Source organism: Cajanus cajan, chromosome 1, assembly GCF_000230855.2.
Source record: "Cajanus cajan strain Asha chromosome 1, NIPB_CcT2T_4, whole genome shotgun sequence".
NCBI classification, from domain to species: domain Eukaryota; kingdom Viridiplantae; phylum Streptophyta; class Magnoliopsida; order Fabales; family Fabaceae; genus Cajanus; species Cajanus cajan.
The window spans coordinates 26,238,939-26,257,060 of NC_138517.1; the positions used below are offsets into that span (position 1 = coordinate 26,238,939).

General features: G+C 31.2%; 1 protein-coding gene across 1 annotated transcript; it reads left to right on the plus strand.

Moving 5' to 3' along the window:
• The first annotated feature begins 2,556 nt into the window (after positions 1–2,556).
• Positions 2,557–5,821, plus strand: LOC109817296 (sm-like protein LSM3A). Its single transcript, XM_020382515.3, has 3 exons — positions 2,557–2,781; positions 4,534–4,629; positions 5,385–5,821. The coding sequence occupies exons 1-3, from the start codon at positions 2,665–2,667 to the stop codon at positions 5,463–5,465; spliced, it is 294 nt and encodes a 97-aa protein (XP_020238104.1). The 5' UTR covers positions 2,557–2,664; the 3' UTR covers positions 5,466–5,821.
• The last annotated feature ends 12,301 nt before the right edge of the window (positions 5,822–18,122 follow it).

Sequence of the window (18,122 nt, forward strand, 5' to 3'; positions counted from 1 at the left end):
AGAAATAAAATAGATTTTAATAATATTATTAAAATTGATAAGGTTAAAAAATAATGAGATACAATAAATAGAGAGATAAATAGAAATATGAGAGGGAGAGAGATGGGAAGAGAGAAGGAGAGGGAGAGAGATTAAGAGAGAGAGCAAGAGAGATGGAGAGTGAGAGAGGAAGACGGGGAGTGAGAGTGAAAGTGAGAGATACTTGAAAAGATGAAACTCAACTATATATTTACTATTTTAAAAAGAGATATTATGATGTGTGTATATGTGTATATATATATATACATATATATATATATATATACATATATATATATATATGTATAATTTTTACATTGAAATAAAGATATACATTAATCAAATATTTAAAAATGAAATTAAATAAATACAACTTAAATTACATAATATATAAAAAATGAGTTAGATCCATTGACACACTGAGTGTAACTCTAAACAATTATATCAAATCTTATATCTTTAATATTTTTTTATATAATGCAAATTTAACTAATTCAATCGTTTAATTATGTGATATTATAATCAAGATTAAGTATATCAAATTTTACATAATTCAAAAATTATTTAGTATTTCATTATATTATTTTATTTTAACATATAATATGATGTTTAAAACGTGTAAATATTCATTTTTAAAAATCGGATTTAGAAAAGTGTAAATCATGTGAAATTTAACATACATGATCTTGTGTATAATATCACATGATTTAATAATTGAATTAGTTAAATTTATATTATGGAAAAAAATTATTAAAAGCATAAAATTTGATATAAGTGTTTTAGATTTATATCCGGTGTCAATAAATCCTGATTCATAAATAATATATAAAACACACACGTGTATATATATATATATATATATATATATATATATATATATATATATATATATATATATATATATATATATATATATATATATTATAATGTTATAAGAAGGAACCACTTGCGAGTTTTGTTCCCTTGGCAGAAATACATGATGTCAATTGCAAAGTAAAGAATTTTTGGGACGACAATACATATGGACATTGAGCAACTTATATATGATCTTTCCAAAGGCTATCGCATGGCAAATAAAAGGATTTGGTAACACGTTTAGCGGAGGGGATGCCAGACTTGTGAATTTGGAATAAAAATACTTCATGCAAATATTCAACAAAATGACGTACAAATGGTTGAATGGAAAGTAGAATGGATAAGAGTTTAAACATTGGAATTGGATTTGGAAACTTGTACTAGCAAATATACAATTTTTTATTTGGCAGCTTTGTAACTATGCCATACCAGTAAGAGATATATTAGTAAGAAGAGGTATTATTATAACTTCTTTTTGCCCGAGATGTGTAGATACTATGGAAACAATCGAGTTGTCTCTGCTCTAAATTGGTCTAGAGAACCTTTAGATTGACCCTTCATAGGAACAATTTTCGAAAGGTAATTGGCATGGGTGGTTGAAAAATCTAGTCAAAACTCATGGGTTGTTATGCACCTTGATCATGTGGTTCATATGGTATGGTAGAAATCAACTTATCTTTGAGACTAAAGAGGTAGATGCAGGTTTTATTGATGCCAAGGTGCAAACAATGTTGCACCATTATGTTGTAGCCTTCCATAAAGACCTAAGGATTACAAGAAATAACCTAATTTTAGTGTCATGGCTGCTCCCACCTCATGACACAATGGCTCTTAATGTGGATGACAACGTGTTGGGAAATCTTTCTATAGCAAATTACAATGGTCTTTGTCGTAACAACCATGGAGAGTTTCTCTTTGGTTTCCATGGTAATGGTGATTGAACTCCAATTATGCATGTAGAGATACTTGCTTTACTACATAATATTTGATTATGTTGGGATCGAGGGTTTAGCAAAGTTATTTGCTATATAAATTCATCAAATGTTTCTAGTCTTATACATGGTGAAATGTTGTTTTATCATATAGTTGAAAACGAGGTCATGAAAGTTCATCACTTTCTAGAAAGAAATTAGATTTATAAGTTGTAACATACATTATAAGAAGGTAATTAATGTGTGGATGTCTTAGCTAAGACAAAGTGTATGTTTGTTTTGTTGTTAAAATTTTGCAAATTTATAATTGAGCGAAAAAGATATAAAAACTTGTTTTGTATTGTGATACTTTTGAAAGAGTGATTTCACGTTTACATTAAAAGAATGGATTTTCAAACATGCTAAAAGACAATAGGGGATAGATACATGGTGATCATGCAAAAATCACAAATGTACATTGAATATTCGTCTCTAACTAATTTGTGGATAGTTAATTACTAATAAGAATAGTTTAAGTTTGTTTATTTCCCATTCTCTCATATGTACAAAAAAATAATTTTCTAATTTTTAAGAAATATATTTGATTTATTTTTAAAATTCATTTTTCTAAAATTATTTTTTGTATTTTTTAATTTTAAATAAACTAACCCTAAAAGGATTTTCAAACATGGGCCCTAAGAGACCGGGCCAGGCCCAAGTTCCACAAAACCACGAGTACTCTGACCGTACATAAGAGAGAAAGAACAAGAAGAGAGGGTTAAGACGAAAAAAACTTGAAATACCTCAAGAAAAGAACTACTGAAACAAAGAAACACAGAAAGAGTGAAAAAAAAAGGGTTTACAAGTAGTGAAGTGATTAATGGCTACAGAGGAAGAGAGCGCCGTGAAGGAGCCTTTGGATCTCATTAGGTTGAGCCTCGACGAACGTATCTACGTCAAACTCCGTTCTGACAGAGAGCTTCGTGGCAAACTTCACGTAATTCTTCAATTTTTTTCCCCCCATTTTGGTGGTTTTCTCTGTAGTCTTCAGCTTTTGCACTCTTTTTGTGACTACCCATTAACGCATAGGGTGTTTGGGTGTTCTGTGATGGAAAATTTAGAGTCTTTAAGTTGTTTTGGAGGTAATTGAAATCTGGGTTCCTTGCTATGGTTGGCAAGTTTGTACCTTTCTCACTGTTTTAATGATATAAGAATAATGAGTTATTTTACATGCCTGTGGGGGTTGAAATGAATCTCTAGTTCTGAATTTTGGTTTTTGGAAGGGATTCTGAATGAAAATTTGAGTGTTTTTGAAATATTGTTTAAAATAATTAGGTTTGGGATGAGGAATGATAATGTGGGTTGTTAGTTTCTAAGATTTGTTTCATTGTTAGTACTTAGTAGGCTAAGAAGTTTTTGTGCTGGTAGTTGAAGATTGAATTAATGTAATATGAACTCTTTAGGGTTTCTAAGTTGTTTTATGCTGCAAGGAATTTCACTGGTTATTTGAGAGTAACGAATTGAAATAATTTTGTGTTCTGTAAAGGTCTTTTTAGAGCTGTAACTTGGACAATGTTTTGGTGCATTTTGTGTGACAGGAGTGTATTTTTATACATTTGTTTATTTCTTGAATTTCTATAAGATTGTCACGAGCTTGTAATTTAATTTACTGAAGGGCTCCTATTTGAAAATAACCCGAGTTTATAATGGTTTTTTCAAACTACACATCATTGTCAGTTGCCTATCTTGTTCATTTGATAGAAGTATAACTACGATAAATATATTAACTACATAGGTTTAAGATTTCTATTTGTTATGAAAATGGATATCATTTATGAGGTAAACTTTCGGCATGAAACCTGAAAACCAAGGATGCATAGGTTTATGATGTGCTTAATAATTTCAGTCAAATAATCTGCTTCACTTTGTCAAATTGCTGAACTGGAACTCTGGATGCAACCTCTATATAACTAAGTTGCTTGTCTGACTTGCAACTGGCTAACAACTACTATGTCTAATTCTAACTAAGCTAACTAATGGCATAATTTACTTAATTTTTTGCATTACTTAAACTATAAAACTTTTTTAACTTTTAAACTTTCAGATCTGGACTCTAATGGTTTTGTTGCTTCTACCATCTTCTGGGCAAAGTGTAAAATCACCTGTGTGCAAAGTGTAAAATTACCTGATAGATCAAACATGTCTAAACATTGTTCTTAAGTTAAATAAGACATGAATTTGAGGTCTTTAAGTTGGTATTTATTTTTAAAAAAAGGTATTTGATCTGATCAGTGGGTGCAGTATATCCTTCCCCTGAGATTTGTTAAAGGATTCATATTTAGTACACAGCCAAGGCTTGTCTTATTACACGGGAAAGAAGTGTCCTTCTTTCTCCTCAAATACTTATCTGCTACATAACCAATAATTTGTTGTCATAACTAGGGATAATGCTGTCTATTTGATGTAATTCTATTGTGATATTACTATTACTCTTGGAAATAAACTTCTATTTCAAATGAAAATGGTAATATATAGAAAATATGCATCTTGTATATAGGATGCATAAGTAAAATTTTGTAAGGGGAAGAAATCTTTTACAATTTTTTTATCTGCTTTATTTCATTTCCTTTTTCTTCCCTTCTAGTAAATGGGCCCTTGGTGATTATTTTGATCTTTAAAATTTTGTTGGCTTGATATGCATTTTCCTTTTTCTCATTTTTGTACTGAGTTTTCAAACTTGAATTTGCAGGCTTATGATCAGCATCTTAATATGATTCTTGGTGATGTTGAAGAAATCGTTACTACTGTGGAAATTGATGATGAGACATATGAAGAAATTGTGAGGGTAAGTTGTAACAGCAAAAAGGAGAAATACGCGCGCGCATATACACACACACACACACATATATATATATATATATATATATTATTTTATTTATATTCCTTTTTGGCAGCTAAATGGAAAAAATGTTAATAATTGCTGGAGAATTTGAATAATTTTGGATTATTCATATGTTGATAAGCATTGTTGAGGGACAGCATCCATGATTACCTCTTTCTGTTTAGGAAGAGATGATTATAGAGTATGACTTACCCAGTTAAGTAGAAACATTGTATGAATGAAGAGCGTATAACTTATATGTAAATACCATTTGAAAAGAACTATGGCTAATTCAGTGAGAATGTGTAGTAAAGCTAGACACTTCAGGGTGTTTTTAAATGAGACTACAATTCTATCTAGATACAAGCTTAGAAAAGCTTTTCTACTGAAAATACAAAGTTTTTTTTTTTCCAATAGAGAAACTCTTCTAAACTTGTACCAAACATACTCTATAGGCCTTTTTAATTCTCCCACTATTAGCCTTATTATTTTAGAACTTGGATGCCAAGTGCAAACAAATGTGTGAAAATAAAAAAATGCCAGACAACAAAGGGAGGGGACCTTTTGAATTTTGTTCAGACATAGGGAATGCCAAATGCATATTTACAATCTTCGATCTGCATCAACCTTTGAATTGCTCTAATCTAACAAATGCATGCTGCATTGATTTTGAGGATATATTTCCTTGGATGATCGTTTTGTTTTCCTTTTGATTGCAGACTACCAAGCGGACAGTTCCTTTCCTGTTTGTCAGGGGAGATGGGGTGATATTGGTTTCCCCACCACTGAGGACTGCCTAACATGGACCAATGAACTATGTGATCTTTTTAATAACATGTGTCACTGTTTATGAAATTGTATAACATAAGTAGTGATCTAATTTCTTATGGTTAGATTAGTTACTTAATTGGCCTTTGTGTGTTGACAGTCAGTTTTCATTTATGTTTATAGCATGAGAGAATCATGGCAATGGCATGCACATAAACAAGGATTTTGGCTGTAGTTTGGAGCTGACGTTATATATCAGTGGCTCCATAAAGTAGACCATCATTTCCTGATTTGATGTCTCTCCTTCATGTTTTTATTTACTTTTAGTTCCAATAGAAGATATGTGAACTGGAATGATATTTGATGTTGGGTGTATTTTCATTTGACATATGAAGCTTGCATTAGATACAGTTTTTAAAGTCCTGTGATAATTTTTTGTTTTGGAGTTTCCTCTAAAGTAATGGAAAGTGACGAGTTATAATCCTGTTGATTGAAAAATCAAAACAGTTAATATTGTGATTAAATATATAATATGCGTAACAATTTAGTGAGATTACTACCTATTTATTTATTATTTTTTGTTTTAAATACCTAATTATTTTTTTTTCAATTTAGTACTCGATGTTAGTCCCTCTCTCTCAAGTGATGACGTAGCTGGCAAATTATCATGTCATCACCAATAATGTCTGTAACGTCATTTAAATGTCCACGTGGCAGTTTTTTAGATGACATAAATTATACTGAATGAAAGGAGTGTATGTGAATATTCAAATAATCCGTTGATTTCAAACTTTGGTTTGTCATAAAAAATAGATAATTTTTTTTAACAAAGATAGTGGACAATGAAGAAGTGGAGAAAAGTGAAGATTAATAATGAAGTGGAGAAAAGTGGAGATTAATACGATGAAGACATGAAGCACTTGTAACTAGAAGCAAAAATAATAAATGTTTTATATTGTACCATGAATTAAGATACTTTCGAAAAAAATTTTAAGTGCAGCTTAAATATACTCAAACTACTTTCAAGTAGGTTGATTTTCAAATTATTATCTCTAATTAGGTCGATTTTCAGATTATTACTTATTAATTTATTATTTTTTATTTTAAATACTTGACTAATTTTTTTTCTTCTAATTTAGTATTTGAAGTTAGTCTCCCTCTATCAAATGATGACGTGGTTGGCGAATTGTCACATCATCACTCAATAGTGTCTTCCACATCATCTAAATGCTCATGTGGTAGTCCTTTAGATGACGTGGCAAACACTTTTGGGAGATGACCTGACAGTCTGTCAGTCACGTCATCACTTAACAGAGGAGGATTAACGTCAAGTACTAAATTAAAAAAAATTTTAGTTAAGTAATTAAAACAAAAAAAAATTAATAAGTAGTAATTTAAAAACTAGCTTAATTGGAAGTAGTTTGAACATATTTAAACTTTTTTTATATATAAATTTTTTGTTTAAACTAGGTGTAATTTCTGACTTTCCAGTCAATGAAGGAAATTTGACCCTTTTATTATTGTTTATTTAAAACCTTACATTTTCGTGTTTTTACTCAATATTTTTACAAGTTAAATTGGTAAGAGTGTTTTAATTTTTTAATTCAAAAATTACCTATCAAAACATTAAAATTTACTCAAAATAATATCAACTTTCTCTTCAATCGATCTTAATCTTACATTTTATAAAATGATTTATTTTAAGAAAAAGGGGCATGGATCAACAAGAATTAATTAAACTCGTGTGAGAAGGAATAACTTACATCCCAATAAAAGGAAGAATAAAATCATAAACTCTCAAATTTTTATTAAGAAAGTTTTCATGATTAGTAAACATATCTACAGCTTTATTTGTCTTTCGTAGCACAAGACAATATTAAAATCGAGATTTTATTTAGAATTGGAAAGGGATAAATCATCGTAACTTAGATCGTAAGATCCTACATTCCTACTTAAAATTCTTATATGCAACACATATAGATAGAAAACTACATAGATAAACAATATTAAACAACTTTATAGTTATAATAAGTCATTAAAAATATAATATCCAAATTTGAAATAGGAAAAAATATAAAAAAGAAGTTAAACAACTCCTAATAGAAATTAGAAAGTTCATAAGTCATAAGACTTAATAACTAAAAACATAACACATCATAAATTCATATGAAATCTTGCATTCTAGTCATTTAGGAGAGCATAAATTTCTTCTTGATAACCATCATCTATGTTATCTTCATTCTCATTAATGGCATTAACATCTCCTACCACTCCAACTCCAATTAATTCATCCTCTTCAATAGGAGGAACATCCAAATGGTCCACAAGTGCACCACCATCGCCACCACCACTAGTTCCAACATCTTGTCCAACTTCAAGTATGTCTTTATTCAAAAAAATTCAAATATGAAATTTGATCATTTTCTTCCATAATCCAATCATCATCAGAAGAAAGGTCTTCATTACAATAGTTCTTTTCCTTCCTAACTTGCTTCTTATTCAATTTGGAATTAGCCATGTCATAAACTACATCATTCATGGTCTTTTGCAACAAATGATTCCTTTTCTTGGTATGGGCCTAAATGAAAAATCAATTATCATATAATAGGAAGAAGGAAATAAAATACGTTATACATATACGAATATACCATTTTAAATTAGAATTTTTACATTTTCAAAGACACTGCAGTTGCACTCACAGCCAGATGAACTACATGCCAAACTCAAAACCTGAATTGTAAATTGTTACAATTTTAGATGTTTATCTCCATAAGATTCCCACTAATCTGTCGGACTTTTGGTATCACATTGAGTTATATGACCAAAAAGGTCTTTTTTTTTTCTTGAAATCCTCAAGTTAGTCATCAATTTTTCCTGTTATTTTAAAGTCTCCAACAATCTTTTCCATGCAATTGATGAATCCTTTCTTAACTTCTCAATCAACCTTAAAATTAGGAGCATAATGCAGTATGGGGTTAAGGTAGTAGCCTGTAGCATGCAAAGGCTTATGTAATTGTTTTTCCTATCTTTGATCAATAATTTCCCATAAAGGAATGTAGCTACAATTGAAGAAAAAAAATAGTTTTCAACCAAAGTCTATAATTTATAAAATGAAGCACACAGAAGATAATTACCTGCTTTCATCTCCTCTAAAAGCATATTGTATCTTTTCTTTAGCTTGGTCCATTTCTTCATAAATGAACACCATGGTTGGCCTTTCATCTAAATCCACCAAGCGCAACACTTTAACTAAGGCAAAAACGCCTCTCATACAATTCATAACATTTTTCCAAAATCCCTTATCTGTAACCAAATTCTCCATAAAATTTCCATCCTTGGTCTTTGCTAATTGACTAGAAGTCCATTCTTCAGATGTAAACATTCTAGTTAACTAACCCTTATAATCATTCAAAATGAGTCAAGTTAGGTTTAATCAAGTTAGGTTTAATCAAGTCACCTCGTCAGTAAATTTATGCAATAAAGCAATAAAACTTGTTCTATAATAGATGTATGATGTGATCCTTCTACCACTTGCAATTGTTTCATTATGAAGTGTTAAGTCAGACGAAGCAATTCCCAACAAAGTTTTGAATGAGACAAATATAATACATATTTTTATATCTAACATGTGTGTGTTAGTGTTTCAGAAATATTTAAGTATAGAAAAATTATACTAGAACCAAGATCAAGGAAGGAAAGCTTCAAGCATCAGACAAAAAGGCCAAACGAAGCCAAGTCTAGTACAAGAAGGAAATGAGCAAGCCTCAAACGAAGCACATTCAAGAACGAGAAGAAGTCCATACAGACCACAAACGAAGCTTCTTCAAATACGAAACGAAGATGAGTCAAGGCAAAGCATAACATGAGGATCAGACGAAGCAAAGTCAAGTGATAGATGAAATAAGACATGAGCACCAGACGATAACGGATCAAATATCAGACGTAGGTGTGTCAAGCACAACCTAAAGCGCAACATAAGGACTCAGATGAAGGCTGGTCAAGAATCAAACAAAAGTCAACTACATATTAGATGAAGGATAGCAAAGACTGAATAGCATTCCAGATGAAAATGAAGTCTGTCTATCTACAATGTTGACCAAACCAAAGGAAGTCAAAGCATTAATGACAAATGCTCAGACAAAGATCAAGTCTTGAGATGCACATGGACTACCAGACGCAGACGAAGACTACCATGCAAGCATTTGAAGAATCAAGTCTCAAGGGACAATTCAGGCATCTTCTACAATCATACAAGAGCTCTCAATATGATCGCTTGATGAAGGAAAAGAAAAAGAAAGAAGAAAGATAGACAAGCGCGTATCCACAAGTTAAAGCATGCGTGTGTCAGAAAAAGTACATCACTTTTTCAGATAAAGGAAACGCCCCTATAGCTACGATGACCAAAAAAAGACAAGAAATTCCTAGGTCACAATTAAAGTTAGACACTGTAGCTAACAAAATGTAAAACACTTCATGCAATGTCTATAAACAGGAAGCAACATTTAATGTAAGATCTAATGCATTAAATGAAAGATCAAACTAGTCATGAACGACTACATTCTACTTCAACGGACACTTGTAATGGACAAATTTTACAAAGACTATATATATGTCATGACTTCAAACCTAGAAAGGTTGGCGAAGAGAGTGATTCCAAGCCCAAGAAGCAACGAAACCAGAGACAGAGCAAACATAGTCAAATGTACAATATTGTAGTGTATTTATCTTTGTAGATTAAGGAGTTCTAAGTGTAACTTAGGAACATAAACCTTAGTGAGTGTAGTAAATCTTTGTATCCTCTTTGTGAGAGTAAACCACACACTCAAAACAATTTATTTATCATCTGTAAAGCCTAAAGAAGCTAGGGAAAGAATACTTGTATAAGCCTAGAGAGGCTTGTCAAAGAATCCTCACTGAGTGCCTGAAAAGGCTGAACAAAGAATACTAGCGCTACTAAGTGAGGTTAGCGGGATAGAAGTGGTCAATAATCCTCATTGAGAGCCTGAAGAGGCTGAACAAAGAATACTAGCGTTAATAAGTGAAGTTAGCAAACCAAGAGTGGTTGATAATACTCGGGGACCAGGAGTGGTCGAGAATACTCACTAAGAGCCTGAAAAGGCTAAACAAAAAATACTAGCGTCAATGAGTGAAGTTGGCCAACTAGGAGGGGTTGATAATACTCAAGAACTAGGAGTGGTTGAGAATACTCACTGAAAGCCTGAAGAGGCTGAACAAAGAATACTAACACTGACAAGTGAAGTTAGCGGGCCAGAAGTGGTCGACAATACTTGGCAAACAAGAAGTGGTGATAATACTTGTATTTAATTGAAAATCTAGTGGAACCCTTCAATTGAAAGAGACTAGACGTAGCTCAGTTTGAGAAAACTAGTATAAAAATCTTTGCACTGCTTATCTATGTTCAAACACAATTTTGTTTAGTTAATATATCATACTGAAAATTTCGTCCATTGCTTATTATTCACTGTAACTCTCTTCAGACGAAAAATACACTTTCTTAACTTATTATTTTTAAGAAACATTTTTCTTGTGCAGACGGTAAACTCTCAGACGCAAAATATTTTGTTGAGTCAATCCTGCACAGTTTGAAGTATTCAAAATAATATTTTTATTGGACGAAAAAGAGTCTCTCTACGAAAATAATTTTAAAATTCCTTCGATCACACAAACACATATTCAACCCCCCTTCTATGTGTTTTTCCTCTAACTTCATGAAGTGGTATCTTTTTCTCAAAATCCTCAAGCATTAAGTCAATGCAATGAGTTGCACAAGTTGTCCAATACAATTTAGTCCTTTTTTTCATCAACATTTCCCCAGTTGCCTTGTAATTTGTTGTATTGTTTGTGACAATATGGACAACATTTTCTTCCCCAACCTTTTCAACTACATCATCTAACATCTTGAAATTTTTTTCAGCTGTCTTGTATATCTTGGATGCATTAATAAAATGTTAAGTCAGGCGAAGCAATTCTCAACAAGGTTTTGAACATGACAAATATAATACATATTGTTATTACTAACATGTGCGTTAGTATTTCAGATAAATATAAGAATAGGCAGAATTGAAAAATGAAGTATGTGTCATTACATATACTATGGTCAAACCAAACAAAGCATGGTTGAGCTGTACAAAACATCAGACGAATTGATCAAGCATCAAGACTAAGCCTGACAAAAGCCAAACAAAAATACAACAAATATAAGACAAGGCGCACTACCAATCAAAAGTCAACAAAAGTATCAGACGATGGATAATATAAGACGAAGAAACGTTCCAGATGGAATTAAAGTATTCCATCCTCACAACTAACCAGACGAAAGGAAGAGTCAAAACAGACGAAAGGAAAAGTCAAAGTCTACCTCTCAAACGGAGGCTCAAATTCTAGACGCAGACGAAGAATATTGAAAAATGTCTGAAGTCTTCTATTCACAACGAGAGATATCATATATCGTCTACACTCATAAGAAGAGCACACGAAGTCACCAATATTGTGAAAAGAAAGAAGAAAAATAGGTAAGCGTGAATCCACAAGTCAAAGCTGCGTGAGTCAGAACAAGTACACCTACTTTTCAAAAAACGACAACGCCTCTGCAGCAACAATGACAAGGAAAGAACAGATATACCTAGGTTATGATTGAAGTCATACATAAAAGTGAACAAAACTACACACAAGACTTCGCGTAACACAGATTCGACATGCAAACATTTAATGCAAGATTAAATACATTAAATGAAAGATCTATATATATTTATGAACGAACTACTATCTGCACCAACGGGAAGCTTCGCTCCAACAAACACTTTCAAATTCAAACAACGGGTAGATTTACCACGAAGCTATAAATATCAAGACCAAACAAGAGAAGAAGTAGAGAAGTGAAGCAACAAGCAATAAGCAAAAGTGAATGTTAAATCTCTTCCTGTACAGTCTTGTATATCTGTGTAGATCTAAGATAGCTTATCTTAGTGAGTGTTGAAATTATCCTATCCTTTCCGCGAAAGTAACACACACTCAGAATACACATCTTTGTAAAACTAAGGTTGAATACCTTAAGCGAGTGTAGAAATTATCCCATCCTTTCTATGAAAGTTATACACTCACTCAAATCATTCATCTATTGTAAAGCTTGGAGAGACTATTTGAAAAAAATACTTGGAGAGCTAGGAGTGGTTGAGAATACTTGGTGAACCAGAAGTGGTTTAAGAATGCTATCATCAACAAGTGAAGTTGATGAACTAGAAGTGGTTGATAATACTTATAATCCGTTGTGATTAGGGGAACCCTTCAGTTGAACGAGACTGGACGCAGCTTAGGTCGAGCGAACTAGTATAAAACTCTTTGCACTCTATCTATTTTCAGAAGCAATTTTATTTAACTGTTATATCATACTAAAAACTTCGTACACTAATTATTTTTCTCTACAACTATCTTCAGACGAAAAATATACTTGCATAACTTATTATCTTAAAGAATATTTTCCTTTTAAGAAATATTTTCCTTGTGCAGATAATAAACCTTCAGACGGAAAATCTTTTGTTGAGCTAACCTTGCACAGTTTTCAAGTGTTCAAGATGATATTGTTTTTATACGGAAAAAAGTTTCTTTGTGAAAACGGTTTTAAAATTCCTTCGTTCTTGCACACGCACATTCAACCCCCCTTCTATGTGTTTTTCCGCTAACTTCATAAACTTCAAAAAAATTGTTCCAAATAAACTATTTACTAAAAAATTTAATATAGTCTTCATCCTCCTATTAGTCTAACCATTTGTCATTATTGTTTATCCAAATTTCTTCTAATAAGTTTTATGGTCATCTAAAGAAATATTGGTCATTTTAACATGATACTTTAAGTATTTCACCCTAATCTCATGGTAGAATGGTGGGTCAAATCCTGGACCGTGTTGAGCAACTGATTCAAATATTTTCTTATATGTTTCACTGTTGGATGCATTAAAAGGGTAACATTCAAATATAAAAAAAATATAGCAATGTCCTGACATGCTTCCTCCCTCAAATCCTTTTTAAAGATCTTGTTGATTGTCATTTGAGAGTTAACTTTTCTCTTGAAATAATTTTGACTACCAATATCACCACCTTTTGATTGAGTAGCAAAACTATTACCTATTCCTTCAATGTCACCAGATTTTTTTAAGAGGTTTTGTTGTAATGATGAAACAATACCCAACAATTGTTTCTTAACATCTTCAGGAACCGATCTACATGCTTCAACATCTTTGGATGTTCTTTCCAAATGATGTTTCAAATGATAAACCCCTCTTGTGAATGTCTTTTCACAAAATTTGCACTTGACTTTTCTTGCATCCCATCAATAGAAACACAATATTTTCATGTCACATCACTTTTCATTCTAGTAGCTTTTTTATGTCATTTTTGTGGTGGTTCACTTCCTTTAGTTCTTTCTCTTGATGCCATTTTTTCTTCAATAATTTTAAAACAAACACTAATAAGATAAGAAATTAAATGAGAAAAAAAATTAGTGAAGGAAGGAAAGAAACTAAAACGAAGAATTAATTGAATTAACATAAAAAAGAATGGTTGAATTACTCAATTTTATTGATATTGCATTTAAAAGAATTGATATGTTTCATTGTTTTTAAAAATTGTTAAAAAAATATACCAAAACAATTATATATTGCTTCAAAAGCAATACATTAATACTTTAAAAGAAAAAGTAATCATTAGTAGAATTAAAATAAAAATGATTGAATTGCTTATATTGAGATTGAATTTTAAAAAATTAACGTAATTCACTATTTTTAAAAATTGTTAAAGACTTATATTAAAAAAATTGTATAATACTTATATAAGCAAAGAAAAAATAATAATGCCTCAAAAGTAATACACTAATACTTCAAAAGAAAAAGTCACGATTCATAAAATTAATATTAAAAAATGAAAAAAAAACTGGTTGGATTACTATATCTATTTAGAATTAAATTTTTAAAAAATTAACATATTTCAATATTTTATAAAATTCTTAAAAAAATTATATAATACTTAATTAAATAAAGAAAAAATAATAATGTTTCAAAAGTAATACGTTCGGAAAAGAAAATTTATTGATTCATAAATCTTAAATTTAATATATTTATAAAGAAAAAAGTTAAAGAAAAAAATTATATAAATAAGAAAATAAAAAATAAATTATTAAAGGTGGAGACATTCATATTTTTTTTATAAATATTTTGAAACATAAAAGTTAAAAAAAAAAAAAGGAAACATAATATGTTTGAAACAAGGTTAAAAAAAAAAAAAAAAAAAAAAAAAGAAAGAAAGAAAACAGACACGTTAAACTTAAGAAAAAGAAAAGAAAAGAAGAAAAAGATGGGACAATAAACACTTAAAATAAAAAGAAAATAAGATAAGAAAAAGAAAAAGATGGGTTAGAGAAGGGACGCACGACACATAAGGTTTATTCTTTTTCTTCTTCTGTATTTTGATGCAACTCAAATAACTTTTTCTTTTGCGAAGCACTTCAGATGATAGAAATAGAATCACGATGGTGCCATGACACATGATGACATCACTACGGACAACGGTGCGATAACAATAAAGGTCTAAGTGTCTAACAACTCACTATATGAAGAATTTTTGTGTAGGTGTTGCGATGTAGCAAAATAAATAAAATTATAAAAGAAGAATGCATGCATATCAAGTTAGGGTTGTTGTTTTGAGATCGAAGATATCCGTCCCAATATTTCATTTTTATTTTTTCAAGTTGTGAGAGATCGAAGATTTCACGAATCACGCAAAAGACCGCGATCTTACTCTGATCTTACTTTGCCATTATTTCATTTTCGATCCCGTACGAAATACCCTTTGCAAACCGCAAAATCGTAGGGTCCCACGAGGTAACAGACGATTTTAACAAGATTGGCACAGGACCAAACAACAATACCATAATCAATAAGTGAAAAAATATTAGATATTAACCTAACACATGGATGATGTGAATCACAACCTTAGCACAATAGATTGAATCTGAAGATCTAACTCAACTATAATTGATATGAAACTTGAACTTTATTGAATAATGATGTGTATCTTAATTACAACTTGAATTTATAATTCAAATGATTTCAAATGTATCATGTTAGTTTTATCTTGATCATTAGTTGTAGTTGTTATATAACATATATGTTATTTATTGTTATCATTATCTCAATGGATAGGTTGTTTAGCAACAACCTTTCTCGGACATAGGATCAACTTTCTGTATAAATATTATCCATTGGATCCATTATCAAGCATCTGAAACGTAATAATCAATTTCTCTATATGGTATCAGGAGCTTTTGCTTGACAACATTGATCCATCCTAAATCACACACCATGACTCTCTCATCCATTTCTACTACTACCAACATTCTATTTAATGCTTCCCAATCTGTGGTTGACCTTAACACATAGTCTTCCATCAAACTATATGGTACTAATTACCCAATTTGGAGAGTACAACTTAATGCTCTTCTCATTGGGTACGATCTTGTAGGATTTGTTGATTTGGCATAAACACGTGCCCTACACCAAATCATATATATTTTCATTACTGGATGCAATAAGACCAATTCATTCTACATGCCATCATTTCCTCTATGGATCAAAATGTGATAACCATGCTTCAAAATGTTAAAACTTCAAAACAAGCATGGGACACCCTTAAAAAAATATTTGTGAGCAAAACTAGTGCCTGCATCATGTATCTAAACCCTAAACCCTAAACACAGATTTGTCTTCGATTACCTACATGGCATTAAGTCTCAATCTTATGAGCTTGCCCTTACACCTCTCCATTGGATGATGATGACCTTGTCATCCACACTCTCAATGGTCTTGGACCTGAATACAAGTAGGTAAATATAGCTCTATGCACATGGGAAAATCCCATTTGTTTTGAGGAACTCCAAGACCTTCTTACTAATTTTGAAAAGTTATCTAAAAAGAGATGACTCCAACCAAGATCTCGCTTAAGTCATTACTACACATGCAACTCATAAAGGAAAAACATTTTCCAAAAATCATGGCTTTACCTCAAGTCACAACTCTTCTCACTCTTTTAGATGATCCACATCTCCAAGCCTCTCCAAGAGAGTCATATGCCAATACTGCGAAAAAATTGGGCACACTACCAAGGTTTGCTATAAACTCCATGGTTACCCCACCAAATCGTCAAGTTGGTCCCTCTACTCATCATGCCAAAAATGCAACTCCAAACACAAGGCACATATTGGATAGTGGACTTAGGTGCCACTCATCACATCAGCAATGACCTCGATCAGTTTCACCTCACCGACCCTTATCATGGAATCGATCAACTCATTGTTGGAGATGGATCTACTCTTTCTATTAACCACATTGATAAAACTATTTTACACACAACCTCTTAAAAACTATATCTTCCTAAAGTTCTCCATGTTCCCAATAGATCTCAAAACCTCATATCTGTTTCTTTTTTTTATGTAAAACTAATCCTATCTCTGTTGAATTTTTTTTTCTAATCATTTCTTGGTGAAGGTTCTAAAGCCAAAGATGCCTCTTCTTAAAGGACAACATAAGGATGGACTCAACCACATGCCCTACCCATCAACTATCCCAACCACATTCAACACTATATCATCCTCTCATTCACCATGGTATCACATCCCGGGGCACCCTTCTGATCGTATATAAAACTTTAAAGTTTAAAAAAAAAAAAAAAGAATGAAGAAGAAGAAACGCACACCGATACGGATTGGGGAGGAAATGTCGATGACAAAACCTCAACTTCAGCCTATATAATCTTCTTTGGAGGCAATCCATCTTGTGGCTTTTTAAGAAACAACGAATCGTGGCCAGGTCCTCCATCAAGGTTGAATACTGGGCAGTTGCTGCAACTGCTTCAAAGATTGTGTGACTTACCAACCCTCTCATAGAACTTCATCTGCTTGTCTGTAACCCACCCACACTACTGTGATAATGTGGGTGCTACCTATCTATGCTCTAATCTTGTACTACACTCTAGATAAATATTAAAATATAATTTATAAATAAATATGACACTAAAAATAATATAAATAAATATGATAAATGAAAATTGAATTCGATAAGTGAAAAGAATCTTTATAAAATACCTAAAAAAATGTTTTTGTTAAGAAGTTTACTCCTATACAAGATAACTCGTCATATTTAATATATAGGTGTTGATGCTTTAAATTTGTTAAACTTCTACTTATAAATTTTTAAAATTTTTTCATATCTTAAATTTATAAACTCCCATCTATTTGGAGAGAAAATGAGAATTTGAAGACTTTAGACAATAAAAGAATGAAGAAAAAAATCAAATTAATTTAATTTAAATTTTTTAAATTTTATTGATTTAAAAGAACTTAGAGATAAAAATTACATGTAGTATAAATTAAAAAAAGAAAAAGTGAAATTAACGTAAAAAAGATAATAGCATGGTGTGCATTTCCCTATAATAATTTGGATTTTTTTTTTGGCGGGGCATGGACGGATTTGGTTGTTTATTTTATACATTACATTCTTTACCTTCATGATATGGGAAAACAAAGGACTAAAACTCTAATTTGGTCCTTTATAATATTAAAAATTTTCAATTTGATCCCGTTTTAATTTTTGGTTTCAATTTAGTCCTAATTTATTTTAAAA

Coding starts and splice junctions, on each gene's coding strand:
- LOC109817296 (XM_020382515.3), top strand. CDS start 2,665: ATGGCTACAGAGGAAGAGAGCGCCGTGAAGGAGCCTTTGGATCTCATT. Junction 2,782..4,533: donor AGCTTCGTGGCAAACTTCAC/GTAATTCTTCAA, acceptor TTGAATTTGCAG/GCTTATGATCAGCATCTTAA. Junction 4,630..5,384: donor CATATGAAGAAATTGTGAGG/GTAAGTTGTAAC, acceptor TTTTGATTGCAG/ACTACCAAGCGGACAGTTCC.